Source organism: Hypanus sabinus, chromosome 5, assembly GCF_030144855.1.
Source record: "Hypanus sabinus isolate sHypSab1 chromosome 5, sHypSab1.hap1, whole genome shotgun sequence".
In the NCBI taxonomy this organism is placed as follows: domain Eukaryota; kingdom Metazoa; phylum Chordata; class Chondrichthyes; order Myliobatiformes; family Dasyatidae; genus Hypanus; species Hypanus sabinus.
The window spans coordinates 38,033,879-38,049,149 of record NC_082710.1 but is presented as its reverse complement, the minus strand read 5'-3'; the positions used below and the strand labels follow the sequence as shown (position 1 = coordinate 38,049,149).

The 15,271-nt window shown below is 39.4% G+C and overlaps 1 protein-coding gene across 6 annotated transcripts in view; it reads right to left on the bottom strand.

Annotated features, from left to right (window-relative positions):
- cep78 (centrosomal protein 78) overlaps positions 1 to 15,271 on the bottom strand; it is a 125,719-nt gene that overhangs the window by 43,367 nt on the left and 67,081 nt on the right. For all 6 annotated transcript variants that reach the window (XM_059969771.1, XM_059969766.1, XM_059969770.1 and 3 more), the window contains exon 9: positions 12,585 to 12,693. In XM_059969771.1, coding sequence (XP_059825754.1) covers positions 12,585 to 12,693 — 109 coding nt within the window. The remainder of the gene's footprint in view (positions 1 to 12,584; positions 12,694 to 15,271) is intronic.

The window sequence follows — 15,271 nt, the reverse complement described above, 5'->3', positions numbered from 1 at the left end:
GGTAAAATATATACTATATACAAATGCAAACGTTTGACTAACTGATGCTAAATAATACCGGATATACTTGTTCTGACTTACTTAGCAAGAGAACTTCCGATTTTTTCGATCCCAATCCATGATAACCCACGCACATCCTCCCATATACTTTAAATCATCTCTAGATTACTTGTAATACCTAATACAATGCAAATGCTATGTAAAATAGTTGTTATACTGCATTATTTAGAGAATAATGACAAGAAAAAAAGTCTATACATGCTCGAACAACAAGTGCTGGAAGAGCACTTCCGGGTTTTTGCGATTCATGGATGCGGAATTCGCGGATAAGGAGAGCTGACTGTATGTGGTTTATATGGATTTTAGTAAAATGTTTGACAAGTTCCCCCATGGTGGGCTGAGAAAGTCAGGAGGAAAACTTGGCTGGAAGGATGTGGAAGCATCAGAGAGAGTGCAATATGTTGCATGGACTTGAGAGCATGTCTCATGAAAATAGGATGAGTGAGTTAGGGCTTTTCTCTTTAGAGCAAAACAGAATGAGAAATGATTTGATAGAGATGTACATGATAAGAGGCATAGACATAGAGGTTAGCAAGAGACTTTTTTCAAGCCAGAAATGGCTCATATTATATATACTACCTATAATACAGCAAGTAACTTGGAAACATAACAAAATGTTATTTGCTGCTGGGGATTTGATAAGTGGAGGGTGTGTGGGATACTTGTATGGTATTGCCTCCTTTTTCAAGAAAGGATGTTAGTTCATTAGAAGCGGCTGAGGAACAGTTAATTTGATTGATATCTAAAAAGGGAGACATTCCTGAAAAGAAAAAGATGAACATGCTAGGCTTTATCTGCTTGAGTTTAGATGAATGAGAGGGGTCTTGATTGAAATATACAAGATGCTGAGACATCTTTACAGGTTAGAATTGTAGAATATCCATTGTCTTGTGGGAAGTTCTAGAACTAGGGGGCTAATCATAAAAAAAAAATCAAGCAACACACACAAAATGCTGGTGGAACGCAGCAGGCCAGGCAGCATCTATAAGGAGAAGCACTGTCCACGTTTCGGGCCGAGACCCTTCATCAGGATAAAATCATCCATTTAAGACAGTGATGCAGTTTTTCTCCCCCTCAGAATCATGAATCTTTGGAAACATGTTGCTCAAATGAAAGTGGAAGCAAAGCTTTTATATAGGTATATTTTTAATCCAGAGGTAGATAGATTCTAAATAAAGGGGATAAAAAGTTACCACAGTTGGAAGGGAATGTGCAACTAAGGTTAAAATCAGATTGTTTATTAAATTGCTAAATGGTGGAATAGACTTCAGGTAGCTTTATCAGGCAAGTGACATACATATGTTCATATACATCTTAATGCCTTGCCCAATAAAAAAAGAGCTTCCTGTCTTCCTTAGTAAATCACGATGTTTGGCTGTCTAGATATCTTTAGGAATATGAGCATATACTCAAAGATTCTACTACACCACACAATATCCTATTTCTTGTAACCACCTTGGCTCAAATGTATTAGAACACATAACACAGAAAATCTACAGCACAATACAGGCCCTTTGGCCCACAAAGCTGTGCTGAACATGCCCTTACCTTAGAACTACCTAGGCTTACCCATAACCCTCTATTTTTCTAAGCTCCATGTATCCATCCAAGAGTTTCTTAAAAGAACCTATCGTTTCTGCCTCCACACTGGCAGCCCATTCTCTGCATAAAAAACTTATTCCTGACATCTCCTCTGTACCTACTCCCAAGCACCTTAAAACTATGCCCTTTCATGCTAGCCATTTCAGCCCTTGGAAAAAGCCTCTGACTATTCACATGATCATTGCCTCTCATTATCTTGTACACCTCAATCAGGTCACCTCTCATCTTCCAATGCTCCAAGGAGAAAAGGCTGAGTTCACTCAACCTATTCTCATAAGGCATGCTCCTCAATCCAGGCAACATCCTTGTAAATCTCCTCTGCACCCTTTCTATGGCTTCCATATCCATCCTGTAGTGAGGCGACCAGAACAGAGCACAGTACTCCAAGTGGGGTCTGACCAGGGTCTTATATAGCTGCAACATTACCTCTTGGCTCTTAAACTCAATCCCACGATTGATGAAGGCCAAAGCACCGTAGTATGCCTTCTTAACCACACAGTCAACCTGCTTGGCAGCTTTGAGTGTCCGAGTGTCTCGGACCCCAAGATCCCTCTGATCCTCCACACTGCCAAGAGTCTTGCCATTAATGCTATATTCCACCATCATATTTGATCTACTAAAATGAACCACCTCACACTTATCTGGGCTGAACTCCATCTACCACTTCTCAGCCCAGTTTTGTATCCTATCAATGTCCCACTCTAAACTCTGACTGCCCTCCACACTATCCACAACAGCCCCAATCTTTGTGTCATCAGCAAATTTACTTACCCATCCCTGCACTTCCTCATCGAGGTCATTCATAAAAATCACAAAGAGTAAGGGTCCCAGTATTATTCCCTGAGGCACACCACTGATCACCGGCCTTCATGCAGAATATGACCCATCTACAACTACTCTTTGCCTTCTGTAGGCAATTACTCCACACTTCTCTGAAATAAATTCTATTTGCCACTTTACTACCCAACTGAGCAGGCCACCTTTATCTTTCTGCAATCCAAAGCTTTCCTCTTTTCTGCCTACCATTTATCAGAGCACATCATTTGCAAGCATCTTATTTATCATTTTTACTTACATACCAATCCACTTACTGCACTTACATTCAAGTTTGGCAATTCCATTCATTTGCCATACATCCTTGGTCTAAAACTGAGAAACAATGCACCAAATGTCTCTGTCCCCTCAGCTCAGTTTACTAATACGTGATACAGCAGGTCAGATACACCAGCATCTGAACTTTTATTCATTCTTGAACTTTGCACTCCACTGTTAAAGCACAGGTCAGAAACAAGTTGTCCTATGCAGTATGGTTAGGCAGAAGCTCTCCAAGTTGAAAGTACATTCAAATTTGAATAAACACTTCTCAGGCTTCAAGCCAGGTACAGGTATTGATTATAGTTATAATCAATACCTGTACCTGACTTGAAGCCTGAGAAAAGTTTACTCGTCATATACACTGGGAAAGCACTAAATCCTTTTTTTATGTATTCCACTTCCTTCATCATTTCTGCAATCTGCAAGGAGATACCATGGCTAAAAACATTTTCTCATCCTCACCTTTACCAACTTCCCACAAGGACCACTCCCCTCATGGCATCTTGGCTCCTCAGTCCAATCTGACCCGTGGTATTTTCTACTGTAACTGAAGGAGATGTAACACATGCTCTTACACCTCCTCCCTTACCACCATCCAAGATCTGAACAGCCCTTCCAAACCTTGGTGTTTGTCTCATGCACTATTTATTTACTTTTGTCACTTGCAGTAATTTTTATGTCTTGTATTGTCCTGTTGCCATAAAACAAATTTCACAACATCTGCCAGTGATGATAAACCTAATTCTGAGGAAAAGGTTCACATGCATCTCCTTCAACCTCAGCTACTGCATTTGGAGTTCTCCATGAGGCCTCCAGGAAGTCAACAGCACAGACTAGGAGACCAATCTGTTAAGCATGTCCACAATGGCCTTCCTGACTCACCGTTACAGACAATTTCAATTCCCTTCCTATTTCAACATTGACCTGTCCACCCTCAGCCATCTCCAACAGTATATGGCCCAATGCAAATTTAAAGACCACCTCCTCATTTTCTGCCTGATGGTATGAACATCTAATTTTCCAATTTCAAGAAGCCCTCAGATGCCTTTACATATCTTCCATAACCCCACCCAGCTCCTGTCTCCCTATTTTTATCGTCTTTCTCATAATCCCTCCAGTCATTACCCATTCTTGCCCCTTCTGCTTCCTAGTTTTGTACAGATTTCCCCTCCCTCTTCCACTTTTCATTCCACCCTGAAGTTTCCAATGGTCATTTTTCTAAATTGTTAGATTCCAGCACAGCTATCATTAGTCTTTCTATCACCCTTCAGCTGTTGTCTCCACTTTCAAGTTTTCCTTTCTGGGCTCCAAATTTCTCCCTTCCTTGTCTGCCTCCATTTCATAATTCCATCCCTCATACTCCTTTCCTTTTCTAGCTCCTTCTGCCAGTCATCCTTCACTCCATCTTGGTCCACCAATCACAAGCAACTAGCTTCCGACTCACCTTCCCCCTCTCCACTTGATGCTGACCATTTCCCTTCTCAATTTTGATATGCAGCTTCAACCTGAAACAACGACAATTCCTTTCTTTCTCTCAACCCACTTAACTCCTCTAGCAGATTGATTGCTGCCCAATTAATTCATATTTTATGCTATTTGCCTTTACAGGACAAAAGTGCGCACACTTTAAATTCACTGAATGATATCTAAAATTATTCAAAGATTAATACTCATGGAAGTTTTTATGCTAATTTTTAAGTTCTTGAGCAAAAGTGTATTTGGAAATTCAAATATACTCCATTATTTGGTCAATTTGCAATATAGCATAAAATTTTAACAATGACTGTTTCCAGAAATCCCCACACTATTTATGCCCAATTCCCCATTATATGAGACTGCAAACACAGAATGGTAAAGGAAAATGTACAAAGTACTCAAAGAAGCTCTCTTTGGTAGCTTATCCGGTTATAGATTAAATAGTTTGTGTTCTAAATGCTAAATTTCTTGAGACGCTTGTTGGCTAAAAATGAAGAATTGACCCAGATAACTGATGGCTGGTCATCCGAACCACATTGTAGAATCAAGGCATAGTGAATCTACTTTCCTACAGTGCTGCAAATAATTTAAAAAATATTTAAATTCTAAATTTAAAAAACTGATGGTTCAAAATAACATTGCATTTAGCAATTAAGATTTTCAGCAATTATATTTGTTAAAGAAATAACAGTATTTGAAATAAAAATAAAAACTTTGGAGATTTTCAAATTGGAAGTAATATTTCAGATTGATTATTGTTCATCTGAATTTCTTCAGTTTGATGAAAAGTCATCGAGGTAAGAGGTAAAAATCTATTTCTCTCTCCAGAAATGCTGAGTGACTTGCCAAGTACTTGAAGAATTTTGTCTGTATTTCAAATGCAGAGCATCTGCAGCTCTTTTGCTTTTTAACCATGTGTTTATTTGAAAAGAATGCTGCCATTAATGAAATTATACCAAGAATTATTTTCTTACCACCATATTTCCAAATGACTGCAGCAATAAAAGAAACAAAACAATTTCAGTAAAATTAGGCATTGAAAAAATCAGTTTGTTGCCACCTATGCAAAAGAAAACATTAGGAATGCAAAGGCAATCCTGATTTCTCAATATGCAGATACACAAACTCTAATTGTAATTTATAGTTTTTTTTATTATGTATTGCAATGTACTGCCAAACAAGAAATTTCACAACATACGCCTGTGATACAAAACCTGATTCTGAGCTAATGGGAAGAAGTAACTCCAAGAACATATCCATCACCAAAATTGGTAGGGCCCTGTATGTGAATGCCATGGACAAGGCATCCATCTTCAGCCAGAAGCACGAAGTAAATGATCTATTTGAACTTCTTACCGAGATCTTCAAGTTAGTCCTCAATCTTTTCAATTTACTCCATGTAATACCAAAAAAAGTTGAAAACATTAGCGACAGCAACAATAACAATTCATGGATCTAACAATGAGCAGGCTGTAGTATTTAAGACTTAGGCAGCAGAATCAGCAATACCACTAAATAAAGTGTTACAAAACAGTTATAATACTAGTATCTACCTAACAATGTGAAAAATTTTCCAGATATTGTTCAGGAAAAGTCCTAAAACCCTAATCTGGTTAATTGCCATCTACTCTCAACAAGAGTGATACAAACACTTTTATGGTGCGACCAAGTGGCACTTAAAATCAGCTCACTGATGTCCAGTTTGAGTTTTTACAAGAACCACTCAACTCTAATGTTGATACAGCCTTGGTTAAAATATGAACCAAAAATGTGAATTCTAGAGGAAAGATGAGACTAACATCTTTGACATCAGGGCATTTGATCATCTGTGGCAATTTAAAGGCCATTAAGATTCAAGTCAGCAGGCTTAATAGAAAAAGTTTCCAATGGTTGGAGTTTCACCCTACGAAAAGAAAATAGTTGTGAGTGTTGTAAATCAATCCTCCCAGTTTCAGTGGGCGACAGCAAAACAAAGTCCCAATCATCTTCAGCTGCTTTATCTTACTTTCATTATGTCTGAAATGGGTACATATGATGATAGCACATTGACAGCACAATTCTATTTACAACTTGGAAAATTATCCGGTTAATAAATGCAAAACCCAAAGAATATTCAAGCATGGATTAATAATAAATATTAAGTGAAACTTCCATCACATAAGAGTCAACCAAGTGACCATCTCTAAATAAAAGAGTACACCCACCTACAGGTACATTCACTGGCATGACTAACATAGAGGCCCCAACCATTGGCTAATTAGAGAACAGGTATCCTGCAGCAAGTAAATAACCAAAATCTCTCCACTATCTTCCAGACAGAATTTGGTTATTTAATGGAATACTCTTGACTTGCTTGGATAAGTAGTCCCAAAACTCCAGAGATCAACATCATCCAAGACAAAGCTAACTTCTCAACTAGCATCCCCTCACTGCCTAAACACTCATCACTTTTACCACTATGGCTGCACTAAATATCATCTGCAAAAATGTACTGCAACACTTGCCAAGGCTGCTCTAACTGTACTATCACAATTCCCTTCCCCATGAAGGGCAAAAGAAAAGTAGGTTTCTCTGAAGGTCACATATAGCTTGAGTTGGGAATCTCTGTTCCAATCTTGCCATTCAGGCTAAATCCAGTAAATTACTAGGCAACAAAATGAAATGTACTTTCACTAGAGGGATTATGGCTATTCAGGAAGGTGGCTCACTGCCACCATAATTAGGAATGGACAATAAATTCTGACCTTGCGAGTGACACCCTCTTTCCGGAAATAAACTTTAAAATAAAGTAAAAGTCTGGTCTTTTCCCATAAAGACACCAGTTCTTACTTTTTAATACAGATTTGTAGATAGAAAATTTCTGAAATTGTCATACATATTTCAGGTCACATTAAAAAAAGGTAACAATAACATTAACTGCCAAAAGATATTTATTTACCCAACAGTAATTCTCAAATTGATGATGGTGAAAATAAAAATAATGCAAAACAAATGATTATTTTTTATTCCCTTTGTCTGAGAAACTAATGCTTCTGTTTTGTATAAAATCACAAAGAATGTGTATTTTATTGTATTGTTTCTCATTACAACATGTATGGCACCACCAAAACCCTAAAAAACATTAGAGAGAGAAATAAAGAATCAATACAAAACTTCTAATGCTGAAAACCACCCTAAAACCTTGGCCAAACAGACGGACTTAAGGTCAACAAAATAAATGAGAACTGTTGGATTCGGGTGTAGAACTGTTATTTTTCTTGTATGCTCCTTGCAGTTTAACTTTCCAATACTCATCTATGAATTTTATATAACCACCTATATACATCAGTAAAATTTCTAGTGATTGTAGCATAACCAATTCTGTATTTTTCTAAAAGTTTTTCAGTTTTTCTGCAGGTGTCATGACACTTGAAGCTGGCTAATTAATAGATTAACTGCTGTCACTGGAATATTGCTTATTCCTAGTTTGAGTATAAGACAATGATTTATTTTTCTTTGTTTTTTCTTTGTTCGTTCTTTGTTCTTGTAACACTTAAGAAAACAGTGTAACCACTAAGTTTTATACCTCATTCCCAATGTTTGAAGAACCTCCGGATCAAGATCACGAGAACCAAAAGCACGGAAAAGCACTGGTGTTCAAATTCTATCAAGCTATAAATTCAGATAAATTCTATCATTCAAATACATTACATGTTAATCATGTTCTCACAATGTTCATTACTAAGATTAGCAATTATCTGTGAATTACATATAAAGACATGATAGGTGCTAAATTCAGCTGTATCTCTCTGATAAACAATGAATGCTTCCTATCAACATAATGAATACACTGAGACTTAATGGAGACCAGCACGTCCAGACCTAAATTGTGCAGTCCAGAATCTGGAGCCACCTACAGTTAACATCCATCATGTTTCTTTAGGAGGTTAACCCAAACTGCAGTAGAATTTTTTTCTGGCCTGATCACAATGCTTACTTCCTCTCCACCCATTGCTGTTCCAAATGACACTAATTTCCATCACCAAATCATGATTAGACCAACCACAGCTGCTCTAATATCCAAATCAGACCAAAATGTTTGTGGCTTTCTCCACATCTAACTAGCTTCAACAACAAATTACATGATGTTTATATCTTTTTATGTGCCGTGTCTGAGGAAACTACCTCTATACAAATAACACAAAAGACTATAAGACATATAGGAGAATTAGGCTATACAGACCATCGTCCGCTCTGCCATTCCATCATGGCTGATCCCAGATCCCACATCCTTTGATGCTGACAGATCAGGAAACTATCAACTTCTGTCTTAAATATACCCATGGAATTGGTTTCCACTGCAATCTGTGGCAGAGCATTCCACAAATTCACTACTCTCTGGCTAAAAAAAAATTCCTCCTAACCCCTGTTTTAAAAGGTCACCCCTCAATTTTGAGGTGGAGCCCTCAAGTTCTGGATACCGCCACCATAGGACATATCTCCTCCATATCCACCCTATCTCATCCTTTCAATATTCGTTAAGTTTCAATGAGATTCCACCACATCCCCGCCACATTCTTCTAAATTCCAGTGAGTACAGGCTCAAAGCTGCCAAACACTCCTCATATGTTAACTCCTTTATTCCTGGAATCAACCTTGTGAACGTCCTCTAGACTCTCCCCAATGACAACACATCTGTTCTGAGATATGGGGCCCAGAACTGTCGACATTACTTCAAGTGCAGCCTGAATAGTGTCTTATAAAGACTCAGCATTATCTCATTGCTTTTACACTCTATTCCTCTTGAAATAAATGCCACCATTGCATTTGCCTTCTTTACCAAAGGCTCAACCATCTGGGAGTCTTGCATGAGATCTCCTAAGTTCTCCTGCACCTCTGATGTTTAAACCTTCTCCCCATTTAGACAATAGTCCATACCAAAAGTTCCTTTTACCAAAAATGCATTATCATACATTTCCCAACACTATTCCAACTACAACTTTTTTGCGTATTCTTCCAATCTGTCTATGTCCCTTTGCAATCTCATTGCTTCCTTGGCACTACCTACCTCTCTGCCTATCTTCGTATCATCTGCAAACTTTGCCCCAAAGCCATCAATTCCACTATCCAAATCACTGACAACATGAAAAGTAGTGGTCCCAATACTAACTCCTGAGGAACACCACTAATCACTGGCAGCCAACCAGGAAAGGCGCCTTTTATTCCCACTCGCTGCCTTCTGCCTGTCAGCCATTCCTCTATCCATACCAGTATCTTTCCTATTAAGCCATAGGATTTTATCTTGTTAAGCAGCCTCCTGGGTGACACCTTATCAAATGCCTTCAGAAAATCCAAGTAACTGACATTCACTGCCTCTCCTTTGTCTACCCTGTTTGTTACTTTTTCTAACAGATTTGTCAGGCAAGATTTCCCTTTGCAGAAACCATGCTGATTTTGACTTTTTTTTTATCATTAGTCTCCAAAAAGGTACCTAAACAAGATAAAACTATTTTCAACTCAACTTCTTAAATGAAGTCCTGTCAGAACCTAAATTGAGAAAGCTGTGAAACAGATTATTCTAGTACAAAGTGACATAACTATACCAAGATTTACATTTATCAACCAACACATTATTTTTTCTACTGGGACGAGATCAAAAAAGAACTGGCTGCCCACAGGTTACTAATGTTCGACTTATGGACATCCCTACCTACAAGCCAAATACAATTACATTATTAAATTCAAAAGTCCAACATTTGTGCAAATGGCAGAACTAGATTCCACTCCCAAGTTTCAGTAATAGTTCTTTATTAACAATCTTGTGTGCTTTTGGTGTCTTTCATTACAATAGATCTGTGGTTATCATATCAACAGATATGCTATCTTAATAGCAATGGTCTCTTTCTACTTCAAAGAACACCCTCCCCCCCGCTGCACAAAGATAAATTTCACAAATTTACACAAAGTTAAACCTCTGACACGTATGGACTGACCTGCATTGTTGATTTCCTATACCTACTGTACATTTCCCAACATTTAGGAACTAAGAGCTGGGACTTAGGAGACAAATATATTAAATTAACCTATTTTGATGGAAGTCTTACCACTCAGATGCTGGATCTTACGTGGAAGACAGGCTAGGCTGTAAAATAACAGATTATTATTGATTTTTTAAGATAGGGGCTCAAGAGTAAAAACAGTTCTCTGACAGAAACCAGAAATATATTGAGTACCACTACTTTGCATAATTGTATTGTATATTGTCATGTACTGTACTGTTGCTATAAAACAAACTCCATGACATAGAAAACTACAGTAGAGAAACAGGCCCTTCAGCCCATGCAGTCCGCGCCAAACCATTTAAACTATCTCATCCCATTAACCTACACCCAGACAAGAGACCTCCATATGCTTCTCATCCACGTACTTATCCAAACTTCTCTTGAAAGTTGAAATCAAAATCGCATCCACCACTTGTGATGGCAGCTTGCTCCACACTCTCACCATTCTGAGTGAAGTTTCCCCTCATGTTCCTCTTAAGCATTTCACCTTTAACACCTGACCTCTAGTTGTAGTCTCACCAAACTTCAGTGGAATAGGCATGCTTGCATTTACCCTACCAAGGAATAAAGTCGTAACCTAATCTTTCCTTATAACTCATCCTCCAGTCTCACCAATTTTCTCTGCACTTCTTCAATCTTATTTACATCTTTTCTGTAGGTAGTGACCAAAATTATACACAATACTTCAAATTAGGCCTCACCAATGCCTTCTACAATTTCAACAAAACATCCCAACACTGCACTCCTCAGTGCCTTACCGCTCACTGTGTAAAACCTACCTTGGTTGGTCCTTGCAAAGTGCAACACAACACTTACCTTTATTATTCCATCTGCCATTTTCAACCCATTTTTCCACCTGGTCCAAATCCTGCTGTGAGCTTTGATTGTCTTCCTAGCTGTACACTATACACCCAATCTTCATATCATCCGTAAATTTGCTGATTCAGTTAACCACATTATCTGCCAGATCATTGATATAGATAACAATGGACCCAGCACCAATCCCTGCAGGAGTCCATTCATCACAGGCCTCCAGTCAGAGAGGCAACATCTGCTACCACTCTTGGCTTCTCCCACAAAGGCAATACCTAATCCAATTTACAACCTCATCTTGGGTACAAGCGACAGAACCTTCTTGACCAATCTCCTCTGCAGGACCTTGTCAAATGCATTGTGGAAGTCCACGTAGACAACATCTACTGCCTTACCTTCATTAACTTTCCCGATAACTTCTTGAAAAAACTCTACAAGACACAACCTACCATTTACAAACCTATACTATCTCTAATCAATCCTTGTCTATCCAAATAATCATTTATCCAGACTCTTAGAATACCTTCCAATAACTTTCCAACTACTGAGATCAGGCTCACAGGCCTACAAATTCCTAGTTTATTCTTACAGCCTTTCTTAAACAGCAGAATAACATTAGCTGTCCCTCTAATCCTGGTATCTCACCTGTTGCTAAGGATGATTTAAATATCTCTGCTAGGGCCCCTGCAATTTATGCATTCGCCTTCCACTGAGTCTGAGGGAACATCTTGTCAGGCCCTGGGCATTTGTCCACCCTGATTTGTCTCAAGACAGTATACACCTCCTCCTTTATAATCTGTACCATGTTCAGGACCTAGCTGCTGCTTTGTCTCACTTCGAGACTCTGTGTCCATCTCCTGAGTAAATACAGATGCAAAAAATCCATTTAAGATCTCCCCCATCTCTTGACTCCAGGGTCTCTGTGATAATAAACCTGATTATGATTCTAGAAAGAGCTATTAGAGAAAAGGCAAATGGTTTTTGAAATGGAACTGTATAAATATTTGAAAAGTCAACTATTTAATGCAAATTCAGACATTTCAATTAGAAACTAAAACGAATAACAACTGAATAAACCAAATAACAATATTTGCTAAAATTCTTAAATTATATCAACTTCTTTTTCCCTTTTGCACAATTTATGTCTTTTGCCCATTGGCTGTTTACCTATCCTTTCAGGTGCAGTCTTTCACTGATTCTATTATGTTTCTTGGCTTTACTGGGTATGTCCACAAGAAAATCAAACTCAGATCTGTATATGGAGATGTATATGTATGTAGATTATAAATTTACTTTGAACTTCTTAAACTTTACGGAACAAAGCATTCTTTAATAAACAAATGATGGTGCAATTTTGACATGATATTGTGAATGTGAATCGACAAATTAATCATTTAAACAATACTACATTCACATGACACATTTTTAATATTTCATTACAAAAATTCCTGAGGGGAATAAAAATGCCTATTTTAATTGGAAAATAAAAGTAATTACCTATACGAATAGTTGCTTTTCCTTTTAAACCATGTCCCAGCATTATCGTTTTCCTTCTTTGCTTTTGTTTAGCATTTTCTCTGGAGGATGCTAGATTCAGCCATTTGTACTAGTTTTCAAAAGATAAGACAAAAGTAATATTCATAATGTAATTATTTCATGATCGCTAAATTAACATCTATTCGACAAGCATAGTTCTAATACAAAATGCTGGAGCAAATTCATTTTTAAAAATTGTATAAATTTTTATTGTGTTTGTATAAAAGATATGACTTTAACTCAAGTCATATTCATTCAGTACCCTTGAGTTTCTTGTTTCTTGGTTCCACAAATTTTACCAAATGAAAGTTCTCATCCTTTTATCTATCCTCTATTGCCTTACACTTCCTTATCTATGCAACATCTCAAGCCCATTCATCTGGGCACATACAGTGAAGTAACACAGATCAAAAGACAAACAATTTTGAATTGAATTCACTTCATTAAGCTCCCTAACCTTAGTTCACTTGTTGTGCTTCTGGAAAAGTGCATAAGGTTAACAATCAGAACAGAAAAATAACAATATTTCACCATGAAAAAAGCTGATATATCATTTCACAAGTAGTTGACACATTAATGTTCTAATGAGGTTTCTAGTTCAAAATATTCTGGAAACTTCAAAGAAAGCCAACAAAAGGCACCCTTAATCAGCAAACTTTCCAAAGAAATTTCATAGGAGTTTCAATAAATTAACACCTATCCATATGTCAAGTCTGAGAATCAGGACGGGAGTGCTGTGGGAGCCATTTTGATTTTTTCTTCTCATTGGGGTTAAGAGAGACGGCACTGCACAGGCGTGTGATATTGGGAACTGAAGCATGGAAGGTTTAAAGCGAACATAGCCTTATACAGCGGGCCGTGCAGTTTGCCAGCAGCAGAGTGAGCCAGGAGCAGAGTGAAGGCTTAAGGGCTTTGGCTCAATGGGCTTAGGTGGAAACGGGTGAGGCAAGGTAGTTTTAGTTCTCAATTTTTCCTGTTCTTTGAGGAAAGGGGGAATTATGAGTGTGAGGGCAGCCTGCTGTTCTCGGTGTCCAATGTGGGAGGTCCTGGAGTCTCCTAGCTTCCCAGACATCCATATCTACGCCAGGTGCTCCTGCAGCTCCTAAGGCACCATGTTAGGAAACTGCAGCTGCAGCTTGATGACCTTTGTCTGCTCAGAGAGAGTGAGGAGTTGATAGAGAGGAGTTACAGGCAGGTGGTCACACCAGGGCCACAGGAGGCAGACAAGTGGGTGACGGTTAGGAGAGGGTAGGGAAAGAGTCAGGCATTAGAGAGTACCCCAGTGGCTGTACCCCTTGACAGTAAGTACTCCTGTTTGAGTACTGCTGGGGGGGGAAGAGCCTACCTGGGGGATGCAACAGTGGCCGTGCCTCCAGCACAGAGTCAGGCCCTGTAGCTCAGAAGGGTAGGGAAAGGAAGAGAAAGGCAGTAGTAATAGGGGACTTGATAATTAGGGGGTCAGATAGGCGATTCTGTGGACACAGTCAGGAGACCTGGATGGTCTCTGCAAGCATAAGTGGTACAACTGTGCCAACACCTCTTCTCTTACCACCATTCAGGGCCCCAAACAGTCCTTCTAAGTGAGGCAACACTTCACTTGAGAGTCTGTTGGGGTCATCTATTGCATCCAGTGCTGCCGGTGCGGCCTCCTCTACAATCAGCGAGACCCGACGCAGACTGGGGGACCGCTTCGTCGAGCACCTCCGTTCCGTCCGCAACAACAGACAGGATCTCCTGATTACCACCCACTTCAACTCTGTTTCACATTCCCATTCAAATATGTCCATACATGGTCTCCTCTACTGCCATGATGATGCCAAACTCAGGTTGGAGGAGCAACACCTCATATACCGTCTGGGTAGTCTCCAGCCCCTTGGCATGTACATTGAATTCTCCAACTTCCAGTAATTCCCTCCCTCTCCCTTCCCCCTTCCCCCATCCCACTTTCACTCTGCCTCCTCTTCCAGCTGCCCATCACCTCTCTCATGATTCTTCTGCCTTCTACTTCCCATTGTGCTTTCCCCTTACATTCCTTCTTCACCTTTCCTGCCTATCTCCTCCCTGCTTCCCCTCCCCCACCCCTTGATCTTTCCTCTGATTTGTTTTTCACCTGGCACCATCCCCCTTCCCCCACCTTTTTATAGGGCCACTGCTCCCTCCTTCTTCAGTCCTGACGAAGGGTCTCAGACCAAAACGTTGACTGCTTGTTTCAATGGAGGCTGCCCGATCTGCTGAGTTCCTCCAGCTTGTTTATACATGTTGATTTGACCACAGCATCTGCAGTGAACTTTGTGTTAGACCTGCATGGTAGTTTGCCTCCCTGGTGCCAGGGTCCAGGATGTTTTTGATCGCGTCCAAGATATCCTGAAGTGGGAGGATGAGGAGCCAGAGGTCATGGTACATATAGCTACCAATGACATAGGTAGGAAAAGGGAAGAGGTCCTGAAAGGAGAATATAGGGAGTTACGAAGGGAGTTGAGAAGAAGGACTGCAAAGGTAGTAATCTCGGGATTACTGCCTGTGCCACGCGACAGTGAGAGTAGGAATGGAATGAGGTGGACGATAAATGCGTGGCAGAGGGATTGGAGCAAGGGGCAGGGATTCAAGTTTCTGGATCATTGGGACCTCTTGGGGCAGGTGTGATCTGT